Source organism: Haemorhous mexicanus, chromosome 6, assembly GCF_027477595.1.
Source record: "Haemorhous mexicanus isolate bHaeMex1 chromosome 6, bHaeMex1.pri, whole genome shotgun sequence".
NCBI classification, from domain to species: Eukaryota; Metazoa; Chordata; class Aves; order Passeriformes; family Fringillidae; genus Haemorhous; species Haemorhous mexicanus.
Genome location: NC_082346.1, coordinates 26,924,049 through 26,937,866, shown reverse-complemented (window position 1 = coordinate 26,937,866; position 13,818 = coordinate 26,924,049). Strand labels below are relative to the sequence as shown.

The window sequence follows — 13,818 nt, the reverse complement described above, 5'->3', positions numbered from 1 at the left end:
TATGTATATTTGAAACTTACAAAAATGAAGAAACAGTAGCTATGTCTGTTACATTCAGGTTTTTACATGCAGATTGCAACCTTCCTACATTTTTCAAATCTTTTATCCATGCTGATATCCAGACACTGTTGGTTTTAGCTTTACTGTTTTCACATGCAGCTCATGGCATCATAATAATCCTAAAGCTTCTAGACCTAATATGCTTGTTTTGGACAGGTCCAATATGAACATTCTCCTTGCTCACTGCCAATCCCTCAAGTTAAGGCCTTGCATCTGCCTGGGTACACTACTGACAAACAGTGATAGTTGTCTAGTGCTGCTCAGGCTACACTCAGCTATTGCTAACCAGAAGGTGACAGTCTCCAGCACTGCTAGCCAGCCCTTCACAATCATTTTATTTGTATTGACAGCACTGAGGGGTCTGTAAAAACAGGACACTTTTGCTTTAATAGGCAAAGACAGGAAAAATGCAGCCTGGAAAGTGCATCTGTATCTAAAAAGTCTGCCGTTATGAATCCAGCCTTACAGATGTTGCCACACAGGAGATTATATTTTCATTATGTGATACTGACTAGGGCTGCACCAAGAAGGGGCTCAAACTTTACACTGGCATCTCAAGAGACTAATCTGCACATTAAGGTGAGAAGAGTGACCAAATCAATATGTATGTTCCAATTACTGCAATAAACTAAGGTGGAAATGAAGGTTTCTGGTTGGAAGTATGACATTGTCTAGTTAATACCATGCAGAGGCATGTGCAGTGTTCAGCTGCTGACTGCCAAGGCAACACAGCAATGTCCTGAGAGTCAACCGTGAGGAAATGGTCACTTTTCCATCAGAAAAGTCTGGAGAGTGCACCAAGGCTGTAACTATCACTACACACAGAGGCCCAACCATTCTTATTTAACTGAGCCACTAGAGCTGGACTCAATTTACTGCCCACAGACAAAAGCACTCTGGGTCATTTTTGTCACCTGCTGATATTCTATGTCACCATACGTCTACCTACATGTTCAGCAAGGATCATGTATAAGAGACTCGATGTAAGCATATGTTGTCTTTATTTCATTCCTGCTCCCTAAAGTCCTAAAAGGCAAAGGAAAGCACTCACTCAATTCTAAATAAATCCAGTGGATGACAGGTCTAGTAGATGGAGTTGCTCTATAATAGTTTTCTCCCTGCATTGTGGCACCAGAACACAGGTCAAGGGTTATTCATGAGGACAATACTCACTGTTATAGAATTGCTGAGCTGTTTGACCTTCTGCTCTAGTTGTTCTCTTTCCTGTTTTAAATCTGAACTCCATTTAAGTAGTTTCTGTTTTTCCTCTTCTTTTGCTGCAAAACAGAGTATTAAACAGAATATTTTAAACATTTCTCTTACAATAGTGGATAGAGGGTCTAAACTGCTTCATGTAAAGAGGGGAATTGTGTTTAAACCAATGCTTAACAACTTGTGCACTGAATCACTCCCAAAATTTTACCTACATACATGAGCATGACAGGCTTAAGAAATATTTAGACTGCTATTTTTACTTCACTAGTGATCAAGGTTATTTCCTTTTGTATGACAAAATTTCCTTTTGTAAAGGAAGTACCATTCTATCCCATTCCAAAAATAACATCTTCCTTTATTAAAAGCAAAAGAAAAGTGTTCATCATTTTCTTACCTGCTTTATATGCAATATATGAATGAACAATTGCTAAAGTTCCTGGCCATGGGATTGCTTCCTCCTTCTTTAGCATCTGAAAGAAAATTTTCATAGAGATTTAGCTGGTAAAAAACCTACCTCAGAGAAAGCAAAAAAGAGAGAGAGAAAGAGGGAAAGATTGAGGATTTTCTTTCATGGCTATCATTAGCCTCAGCCCTGTTAACAAGAAGCATTACAGACCTGATCTGAGATTTAACAGAGGGAATTATTCACAACTGTATTGTGGCTCTCACAAAGCAAGCCTATTTCTTACAAATGTCAGCATTTTCCTAAATTCCCTCCATAGCCACAAATAAAGTCTGCTAATGATACTGAACAACTTAAAAGGGGAATGAAAGGATAGTATATCTGAACTCAAAACTTGCCAGGAGACATAAACATTACTTCATGGTTCAGTTAAATTGCTGATCTTAGTTCTTCTGGGAAAGAAGTTTCCATGCTGCAGCCTAGTCTCTGCACCCTACATTCAAATATCACATTTCTGGCTAGAAAAACATGAAACTGTCCCATCACCCCTTCTTATCAGAATCATCTTAATAGACTTGTCAAACTCTCTTCATAAGGGTAAGCACCATTTATGTCTGTCAGATCCTTCCTACATTTTGCTTCCTAACAAACTTTAAGAGGAAAGACACATATTTTTAGTACGTGATCAGAGTGGTGTCTCAGAAGACAGAGCACTTGGTCAGTTTACAGTGAAGTTACTCAGATTTCCTCCTTAATTTTGTTGGAAGCCACCACAGAAACATGAAGAGGACGGATAGGTAAGAGTGGGCAAGAGCAGGAGTACCCAAGTCAAATACTCCCTCCTCTCTCTGGCAGCTACTGACCACGTCACTTGAGTTTTGCATTTTCATTCTTCTGAGCAGCACATCATAGGTCAGGCTGTTTTCTCATGCTACCCCTGGCACACCAAAGGCCACGTGGCTGACCAAGTAACGAGCTGTGTTAGACAGCACACAGTTTCAGACTGCCCATTATCAGCAACCCTTTGCAACTCCTAGAGCTCCATGGAAGGGTTAGGAATACAACAGTTTACTTCTTCAACTTGTATGCAATCTCAATGCAATTATAAACAAAATATTAAAATATAACCTGCTCACTTCAACTGTACATTTTCAGAGAGTGATCTAGAAGGAAACTGTTCACCTATACTCATTATACTGATGTTGGATGATATTATTAAAGAGATCACTGAAGACAGTGATCAGACCTTCTAATGTTTGATTTATATAAGCAAGCAGGGGCTTATATTTGCTCTATCTATTGAGGAGGGCTTGTGCAAATGTTTTATTTATCTGTCCAGAACTTTTGAAAAAACAATGAGCTTAAAATGAACAGCAGAATTTCTATGGGTGGTAGATAATCTTTCCCAAAAGTCTGCATACTTTGATCCAGAAAAAGAGTAAAAACATAAGGGTAACAAATAAAGACTCTGAATTCAGAAGCAAGACCTGACAGTTTTGTATCAGCATACATTCCAACAGAGGTAATAATTCAATGAAATTCACACAAGCCTTATTGCACATGAAATAGATTTGTTCAGTGTCAGGCTGTCTTGGTCTAAGTAACCCATGCAATCTGGTTATTTTCTTTAACACCAAAAAATCTTCACATGCATTGGACAGAACTCCTTGTCTGTCAAACAATACCTGGTCTTGACATTTGGGACAGATCCACATGCCCTTAGGAATGGTTTTCAGAGGCGGGTCCAGACAATCCAGGTGATAAACACGTGAACAAGTGTCACACATCAGCAACTGCCCACTTTTTCTGCAAACGCTGCAAAAATCCTCATGGATATCACCCTACAAAATTGAGGGGAAAGGTTTGGGTGAGAGAAAGCAAGAGAGAAGGCAAAAAGTGAACTTTGACCTTTGATATCTACATCTTAGTTGAATTCAAGGTTTACAGCACCAACAATTTTTAAGGTGATTCCAAAAAGTCAAGCCCTTTTTAGACTGTGAAACAGGAAAACCATGCCAGATGTCAGAAACACTGACATCTGTCCTCCCAAACACTGACCTCTGTCCTCCCAAGACAAAATGGTACAGCAAACACTTATTACTATAGCTTCTCTTAACTACTGCTACCCCATAGCCTTTCTTCTTTAAGATTCCCTCTTTACCCTGATCTTTTTATTTGCCTGAAGTGATGAGCTACCCACTTTCTTAACCCTCCTGATTTTTGGATGTAAGCCCAACTCCACTCCCAGAATGCTGATTAGGCTGTCTCTTGCAAGTAATAGTATGTAAGAAACCCCAACTGAGTGACTTAAAAGAACACTGTTAAATATTTAGGTCACCTTTAAAAATGAAACTGTAAGGAAAAGGTGTTGTGCTTCTAAATGAAAAAGAATAGAATGAATTATGTTCTGAGACAATTCTTTTTACTTCAGTTAGGCTTCCTCAAGTTGCACCAAAACAGCTGTGACTCAAAACTTTCTCATTCTCTACAGAGAGTGGATTGTTCCATCACTAACATAGACTGAGAGCTAGGATGAAGGAGTACCAAGAGAGATTTTCTAACACTTTTTTTAAAAGAAAGAATTGAAAAAATGACAAGCTGTGCCTTTTAAAACAACTAGGTTTAGTTACTATTGCATTTCCATCAGAGAGAGTTCTTTTCTACAGCCATTAACATCCCAAAAAGGCAGGTCTGATTTTTGTTTCTTCTTCTCTCTCTGTCTCTCCTTCTGTTCTGATTCGATTTTCAGATATTTGAATGAAGAAGCATGATAGAAAGGTGGCTCAGTGTTCCTAGAGGAAGCAAGGGGCACCCCACCCTCTCCTCTGACCACCAGGCCGTGCTGGCAACTCCACATGTTCGAGGCCCCATCTGGTGTCTGAAGTGCACCCTGTCACTGACTTACATCGAAGTTTCACACACACCCAGATCTGCAAGACTGCAATCATAAGATGTGTGTGTGGAGCAGAACTGTGGGTACACACTCACCTGTATGAAATACCAGCCTATGTAAGGTTTCATTTTGGCACAGATCATCTCTTCACACGTGCAAACAATTTCTATCAATTTGGAGGGATAGCAGATTTGGCCATGCACTCACACATTAAGGTGCCAGACAAGAAAAATTACAGTAATCTCCACTATGGATGACATAATACACATGTAAGAAGAATGACACATGAGCAATCTGCTCAGGTTTCTACTTTCCAGCTCTATTGCTGATGAGGCCCTTCTTCAAAGGGAAAGCTCTTCTAAATTCCCAAAGTTAACACTGATTTCATGTTTTGAAAAGGATCAATCTTCAGTGAATTTTCAGCGCCATGTTTTGGACCTGTAATTCCCAGGGACAGTTGAGAGCTGAGTTATGGTATTACTTCACCTTTAACACCAAAGTGCTCCTTAGTGTTAAGCGAAGATCTAAATGAGTGACATTTCATACTTCTTGTGAAGTGATGTTTTGCAACCAGGCTGGGAAGAACTTCTTTCCCTCTATCATGCATTCTCTGAGTACAAGGAAAAGGCAGCAGGACTTTCAGAGATATCATATAAGCTAAAATAAAATCCTCTTCAAGATAAGGAGAAGTTTAAGAGGGGAATCTCTCATTTTAGAAAAAAATTTCTGTTCTAGAGAATTATGTATCTTAAGATGCATTAGTTGCCACAGACTACACAATGGCTCTTGGTAACAAAGTGCAAAATATTGGTGTGCTGAAAACCAAACCTGTTATGTCTCATATCCTACAGAAAGTGCCCTACAAAAGAGACACATATGCAGTTTCTTCTTAAGGGGAGACATTTAGAAATTTAGACCCAGAATGTCCCAAATTCAACTGAGTGCTGCAAAACCTGTAGTGATACAGGTGACCAGTGCACAGTGCAGCTGAATGCACAGAGATGCCAACACACATACACAGAATTCATAGTCCTATTTTTGGTAATGCAAAATTCAGGGCAATTCCTCAGAGTTAACAATTGTCCTTACCAAAATCCCAGCCAGTGTTTGATTCCAAAGAATTGCCCCAGGTTTTATGGGCAGTTAATAAATATATTCATGAAGGGGGGGTGGTGTTGACATGCACCCACTAATCTCAGCTTCTGAAGCAGCTTTGTGTAGGCTACAGCCAGCCACCTTAGGCTAGGGCAGAGCTCATTGAGGCTGCTCAGACATGCTATAGCCTGGAGTGACCAAAGAATAATTTCAGAACAGATACCATAAAAGGTGATTTAATGTCACTTTCTACTCTACTTCCTCTTCACAAGGGACCAGGGAAGGGTCCCACAAGGGAAAATAAATGTAAGCTTTCTGGACAGCTAACAGTTTTATTTATTTTGATGAAGTGTCTAGAGCAGCGGGGCCTGGCTTTAGGCAACTGAACCAAATAATACAGTAACAAAAGCAGCTGTGTGCTTGAGTTTGTAATACCTATACTTATATGTACATTTCACTGGAATAACATGGGAAAACTAAATATTCTGCAACAGGAATTGTTCATGATCATATAAATAAAGATGATCATAGTGTATGATGGAAGTGAATTAAATTATCAGAAGCAATACTAATTCTGGCATATTCTAACTTTTATGGGCTTGACTTTGCAATCTGAACATTCTACAAGGCTCCTCTCAATTGAAACACTGTTTTGATACAAGTGTTCAGTAATAAGAAGGCATTTTGTGATCAAATACTTGAATCATCACTAAAACAGGTTTTTGTACAATTTTTATTGCTGAGTAATTGACCTTCAAAGGCAATTGCTATCGTCCAAGTGAATATGCCACTACTGCATGAATGAGAACAGCACAAAACCAAGTGCCTAGTAAGTGGCTCACATAACCATTTGGCAAGACAACTGCCAAATTGGAAAAGGAGGAAAAAAAAAAGGGAGAGGGGAAAAAAAAGAGGTTTTGCTCAATCCTGCCAACTGCATTATTTCTTTCCTTTTCCCAGGTTCTAGACCTACTTTCTACCCCTCCATCCTTATCACCAATCCCATTTAAAGTTTCTGCTTCATCCTCCCTTCAAAATTTCTCCCTGTCATTCAGAGAATAACATTTCAGAAGAAATTAAAGAAGGCTGTTCTGGTCCACTGTGCCTCATGCCAAGTGCTTAGCCTGATTTGCAATTTTCATAGGCACTGCAGAAAAGAGGGCAACAACTCATCATACTCTTTTGAGAGCTCTTACACAGTAGGAAAAGACTGAGCAGTATACACACACATGAGAGATGGAAAAGACCCCCACCACATTATCCAGTCCTTCTCTTGGGGCCAATGTAAACTATGTGCTCTTCAGCACATTTGCAAGTCATCTGTACTTCTTATTTTTAAAAGTCCCCAGAGATGGAACTGTCCCATCGTATCCATGAGGGGCTATTCCACAGTTCCATTTATTTGGCTGTCAGGAAAGGGTTTTTGCAGTCATGTGCTATCCTGCTCTAAAAAATGACTATATAAAAGAGAACCTTGTAATTCCACATGCGTATTCCCTGGGTATCAGAATTGCATCTATTTACTTCAGTGCTTCACTTGCACTGCTCCAATTCCTGTTTCCTCAGCAGAACAAGTACAGTTCAGAGGCAAGGAACTGGCCTCTATTCCCTGTTCTACGTGGTCAGTAGAGTTAGTCTCTCAATCCACGTTCTTACAATGGTGCAACTATACAGATGAAAATAGAACAACCCAGCTTTTCCTTAAAGGCCATTTCAGACAGATGGGCCTCAAGTATATGTGACTGTCTAAAAGAAGAACTGCAGAAGGAGAGTATAGCACCAGTATGAAGAAATAACCAAGCACCTTTTGATTCTTAATCTCTTAAATGAAAGTACATTCCAGCTCCTGAGGACTGTTTTACCCCCACTGAAAAGTCCCTACACACTTTCTGCCAAATCAGTGCTGCTCCTGGCTGTTCTGCACGATGAAGCAGTTTCCATCTTTCTCTCATTATAGAAACACAACTTTTTGTTATTATGGCTTGTAACTAATAATTTTCATTCTCCTCTTCCCCACCCACCCCACACACCGCCTGGCCCTTTTCCATGGATGACAGATTCAATTCAGTCAGACAAGATCTCAGAAACTACACAAAGGAAATGAGCTTATCTAGCATGCCTGGTGCCTCCCAATGTTTCAATCCACTGCAGGAGTTATAAATAAAATCTCTACAGGATAACAACACAGGTGCAGGAGGAAAAAAGGATGGGTGTTAAAAAAATGCTGGACTGTTTCACTGCACTGAATCAGGACAAACGATGAGTGAGATTAAAGAAACAAAACCTGCAATGATTTTCCTTGTGCCTGTTTTGAGTAACTTTCTAAAAGTCACCCCCTTCCCAAGAGTTACTTACGTCTGTGGAGCTGGGGCTAGGCAGGGACACAGGCTGAACAGCTGCGGGAAAAGTAAATGTGGTCTCTGTCTTTTCATTTTCAGGGGAGTCAGGATAACTGGAGAGAGGGGACGTGGGGGTCAAAGCCCCGAACCCCAACACCGTGTTGTATTTAGGTGGACGACCTACATATTAACAACAGGGAACACAAACAAAACAAAAAAAAAAGAAAGGAAAAATGATCTTACATACCTTTGGCCAGTGGTCCTCATTGGCTAGCGTGAAAAAGGAAATGATGTAGCACAGAGAGGAAGTTAATATAAAAGTCACAAGTGGAAGGACAGAAGCAAAGATTTAAACATTTTTTAGACATATTTAAGTAGAATTTTGCAAGGAAAGAACATTTAAAAGATGTATTTCAGAAGGAAATAGAAATAAGCTCTGTAGAGGGTCAAAGAATCATTCCCACAAAAGCAGCATGGGGACAATTGCTCCACCTAAAAATGAGGCTATTCAGTTTTTAGGGGAAAAATGTTGGCTTCAAAGTTCCACAGAAGCTACAATAACTACTATTAAATCCTTTCTGCTGTTATCCCACACCTCCCTAAGTGTCAGCATAAATCTACACAGAGGTTAAGTCCTTTATCAGAGGCCAGCACTCACCACTCCCCTACTTTTCATCCCCATTTTTTAAACCTGTCAGTTCACAGATCAGCACTTTCTACCCTACCAGCACATTTTTAAAATTAGGCTACCTAAGAACAGGTCTTGTTTTCTGACCCATAACTGCTAACAGATTTAACCTATCACTGGTCTTCTACTGTAACCCACTCCAAATTCTGTGTTCTCTCTTAGACTTTCTCAGCCAAGTGTGTTTGATTATGCACAATTCGTAGATACTCCTTTAGATTAGCAGATGTGCAAAATGTCTTCATAACAACTCTTATAAAATTACGAATGCAAAGCAGGACAGCAAAAAACCCAGTATGCAACCATCATTTCTGCCTTCCTTCTCTCAGGTAATTTATAGATATGTAAACATAAAGGAGCTAGGATCTAGGAATATTCCTCAGATCTTATGTTTACAGATTGTCAGTCTATACCTATTAACATGCTAAACCTTGCATTTAAGGTCTGGATATGTTCCAGAACTAAGTATGTCCTTGGAAATGGATTTCTGCTAGTGATGTCCACGGGTGAAATTTCTGACATGCTCAGCACCATCTATAATTAAACTAAAGCTCTCAAGGGCAAATGCTTACAAAAGCTTTTCACTCAATATATTGCTGTATTAAATTACAAAACAAATGTATGCTTCCCAATCTTTTGTCAATTGAAAACACGTGCTACTAATTTGGTGATGATGCAACATAAAGGCTCACTCACAATAGGGTGTGATAAAAAAATAGAAAATATAATAGTCAGTTGCAAAAACAGGGTAAGAGAGTATAAAGTACAAATGCATGCAATCATTTTCATTGATACAGTAATTGTTCACTATAAGGTCTAAAATAAAATTAAGAAATCATTACTAGAAGAAGGAACATTTACTTATCCACAGAGTAAATGCAAAAACTCTCTATTTAAAATCTACATAACATAATTTTAAAAAATACATTTAATGTTTTTAGGGGATAGCAGCAGAGACACATTTTATTTAAAAACAGCATAGCTGCAGAAGTGTCAGCTTTGCCACATTCAGTCTGCTGGACTGAAAACATGGATCAAGAACAGAATATGTCAAATTAATATTTCATCTTGCAGCCAAAACCCCCAAAAGATAATGGAACTGGACAGTGCTAGGTGAGACACTGGTTTAATTTTTAAAAAATCTGATTCATTACTTTTTTAGACAGAAAACCTAGGATAGAGAAGGTATTATGAGTCTTTAAGGACTTCAGAAAATCATCAAAAATCAGGTAAACATTGTCACGTAGGTGTGGTCGATGCCATGCACAAATAATGGCATCACATTCTCTCCCACACTGTTCTGTTTCACCTGTTTCACCATAAACTAAGTGTTCTACAGAAGGATTTCTTCTGAATAATACTTCATGCCTATATGAAAGACCATCTCTCATTTAGGACAAGTGGCACTCTGGTTGCAATTAAAGTGCTTAGTGTGAGCATGACAGCTTTTCTCACCCAGGGCAAGTTCTTTTGAAGGACCCATCCCTATTCCCAGTAGGAAACAAGGCTTTTGTCACACTAAGTTTCCTCTCCTATTCAGGGCACAGATGCTTTTCCCACAACCACTTTCTTCTTGACAGTAACAATACAATCTAGTCATTAACAAGGAGATCTTTGCAGCAGCTTCCTAACTAAATGATGTTCAAACATCTCACATTTCTAGTGAATATCCAGTGAATTAGGTGGGTTTTGTTTGGGTTTTTCTGAGTGAAACAGAAATGAAACATTGAACTGCCTAATAGATCTTGCTATGCTAATCCCTAGAAGTCATGGTCTTTGCCTACCATGGAAATTTACTGGACAAATGAAGTACTGTAGAGTCCTTCTTGTTTTGCTCTTCAAATTGACATGGGGACTACAAAAGCAATGTGGAGGAAGAGGCACTGGGCAGGGAGACAGGTCTGGGTATACCTCACCTCTTTTACGTGTCCCGGGGTGCATTGTGCTGTTCAGGTACGTCACTGTACTCTTCTTGCGCTGCAGGGAAGAATGGAACAATTTCTGTTGGGGAACATTTCTGGCAATAACTATATGCAGTAGCTGAGGAACAGCACAGTAAGTACTAAGTGAGATTACTGGCTTTTGTGTTTTCTGAAGCACACCTTCAGAAAGGTTAGCTTTTTTACACTGCTTCTGATGTCTGAACTGCTTCAGGCTGATATGCAAGCAGACCACCACACATTGCCATTTGATGCCAGCTTTATATAGGAGAAGGCAGAAAAAGATACAAGTACTAGAAACACCCCAGTGTATTTACTATTTAAAAATCTGAGCGTTGTGTCATTGCAATGGCCTTTTGAACTATAAATGATAGCTTGCCTTTCTAGTTAGAACTGAGAAAGCTTACAAGGTAGCAAGATGTTAGAAAGACACTCAGGATCAGAATGAAAATACCAGCTTCCCCCAGCAAAAAATTAATACCTCAGGCTCAAAAACGGCTCCACTGTACACTGGATTTGCTGTTGTTCTTCTTTTCCTCTCTTGTCGCTTACTTTGGATTTCTTGTAAAACAAAGCATTCAGGTTAGAAAACAATGGATATCAGAAATTATATAAAATCCACAGAATTCGGTTTGCATGTGAGAAGAGCTGCAAAGATTTCTACAGAACATCAGTCATGCCTGGTATAGGCAACTGTGTTATACTTTTAACTTCTGAAGGTTTGAAAACTAACAGCTGACAAGGAATACAAATACAGTGCTCAATTAACTAATGAAATCATTGCCTTCTTCTCACCAAGTAATCCATGACTAAGGCACTTAAAACTCACGGTCAGTATAACTGGGATCTTTAAAAAATGCCTCTGATAACCTTGCTGATACTTAAAAATACAGGATAGAAATATGCAGGTGGTTGAAATGATAGGCTGTCTTTCAATGTATAGGATTAGAAGTTTAAATTATAAATCAAATTATAATCCATTAACTTGTTCATTACAAATTACAGTCCCATTAAATCATAAAATAAAATAAAAATCTAGACATAGGTTACAGTAAAATTATCCATGGTGTATCTTTGCAGATAGAGGGGTTGTCCAGAGGGCATTGGTACTGCCACAGATTTCTACCATCAGAGCACACGCTTTCTTCCCAGCCTCTGCTCCACTGCATAAATAACTTTATGCTTTGTTTCAATGTCATAAGAAGTACACAAACATATGCACAACAAACTAAGATCAAGAGTACAGACATCCCAAAGGTACTATTGTACAAGAAAATACTGCATTTAATACAAGAAATGTTTTGGAATCCTAATTCAAATTTAGAATGACCATGAAACCAGGAGCTGAACAACCAACCTAAGACATTTTTCCTACCTTCCAGGTGGTCATGAGTAACTAGTCCCAGAGACACCATGAAGGCAAGTTTCTGTGAGAGGGAAGAAAAAAGATCATGAAAAGTGCAACTGTAGGAATGATTCATTTAGGCCCTTTAAAGGTAGCTGACCAGTAACTAAGCACCAAAATAATTTTTAGTGATACTCTGCTTCTATAAATCACTTTACATTCATGTATGTCAAACTTCTTGGAAAAGGACAGACATGGGTCCCATTTTCTAGATGGGAACCTAGCCTGAGATACTGGGAAATATCCATTGCTCATAACCACAGAGTTGGCAGAGCTGGGAACAAGAGAACAGTTTCTTTACTTCCATTCCAGTGCTGAACTGACTATTAGAAGATACCAACACAATTCAATTGCCAGAAAAATATTGCTAGTTTAAGATCATTCTCCATCTATTGTGAACTACAAGGAGCCAACTCTAGCTTAGACTTGCTATTTGCTAAGGGCTATGGGTTTCTTAGAGGATTCTAATTTTAATGCAGGAAATGCAGAGACATGTAAAAATCAGAATGTTGTTGTCTAACTGACAACAGTTAGAGCTCACAAAGCAGTCAATTTGAATCCATCTATGGAAATAAATATGGCAGAGCATTTAGCTGTAATCAGTTCCAAAGTTCTTCATGGGCAGAAGGGCTTTAAGAAATAGCCATTCTGTCCTCTCTTTCACCCCAAACTAAACTGGGCTAAAACACAAGCAGAATGTGGATATACATGACTCTTTCCTTCCTGCTCACCAGAGTAGAAATATTTTATAAAGGAAAACAGACATTTCTTCAGCTTTGAGAATAACTCCAGAGTCTAAAATCTCAAAGGAGTGGAAATCAACTCTGTAGTCTAAACCCCTGTTTAAAGGAAGTATCATGGAGAAATAATGATCTCCTAACTCACAAAAGACTTAGAAGCCAAATGCATTCCAGAACTGAAAAATGCAATGCACTACATCTATTTAGATATTTTACTCTGTAGCCATATCAACTACTGCTGTCCAACAGGAACGTATGGAATGTTACAGTTAAGAAGTCTTGAGGGAACAGAAGGAAAAAATATTTTCTGAAGGACAGTGTCCTTTTTTTTTTCTTAAAAGAAAGCTCTGGGTATTTTCTGATACCTGTGGATTTTCTTCTCGTTTTGGCTTCGGTGCAGCAGGTGGAGTAACTGTACGACTTTCTGTTTGCTTCTCTTCTGTTTCCACATGTGGTTTAATAGCCTGCAAGAGAACAGTGTTTCTCACATTCAGTGACAAGAATTACTTTTTTTACTTTGACTATTAAAGCAAAACAAATACTTTGGCAAATACAGGAGAGAAAATGTTTAAAGCTGACTGTACTAACAAAGACTTAATTGAGGAATCTGATGTGAGAGGAATGTTAAGTAAGGTATTTTCATTTAACAAAGAACAAAACAGCCTTGTCACCAATCCATTACCCCACACAGCCACACAAGATAAAATAGTGATTTTAAGAGTTAACTTTGTTACAGAAATCATTGTAATGTATGGGAATAACAGACGCTTCAAGAAAACTCATCACATCAAGACTTCCACTTAAACCACTCTGCATGGCACATACATTTTGTACTTCTCACTCCTCAGTCTTTGTATTTTATAGAATTATGAATGGCTTAAAAACTATTCCTCTGAACTCCTCCATGTCAGATGTTTCTGAAGCCTTTTTCTTTTCTCAAGTCATAAATCTTCTGCATGACATTCCTCAGCCTACAGCATGGATGTTGAGGCTATAAACTGAGTAAGGTGAGCTACAGACAAACTTTTCCCCTTTATGATATG

General features: G+C 38.8%; 1 protein-coding gene across 10 annotated transcripts in view; it reads right to left on the bottom strand.

Moving 5' to 3' along the window:
• Positions 1 to 13,818, bottom strand: part of PHF21A (PHD finger protein 21A) — a 134,023-nt gene that overhangs the window by 9,665 nt on the left and 110,540 nt on the right. For 7 of the 10 annotated variants that reach the window (XM_059849434.1, XM_059849440.1, XM_059849432.1 and 4 more), the window contains 8 exons: positions 13,141 to 13,239; positions 12,006 to 12,057; positions 11,112 to 11,191; positions 10,607 to 10,667; positions 8,022 to 8,185; positions 3,364 to 3,519; positions 1,670 to 1,745; positions 1,234 to 1,337 (listed from right to left, as the gene is read on the bottom strand). In XM_059849434.1, coding sequence (XP_059705417.1) covers positions 1,234 to 1,337; positions 1,670 to 1,745; positions 3,364 to 3,519; positions 8,022 to 8,185; positions 10,607 to 10,667; positions 11,112 to 11,191; positions 12,006 to 12,057; positions 13,141 to 13,239 — 792 coding nt within the window. Of the gene's footprint in view, positions 1 to 1,233; positions 1,338 to 1,669; positions 1,746 to 3,363; positions 3,520 to 8,021; positions 8,186 to 8,252; positions 8,276 to 10,606; positions 10,668 to 11,111; positions 11,192 to 12,005; positions 12,058 to 13,140; positions 13,240 to 13,818 lie in introns of all 10 variants that reach the window. The other 3 variants (XM_059849437.1, XM_059849438.1, XM_059849439.1) reach the window with 1 other exon arrangement.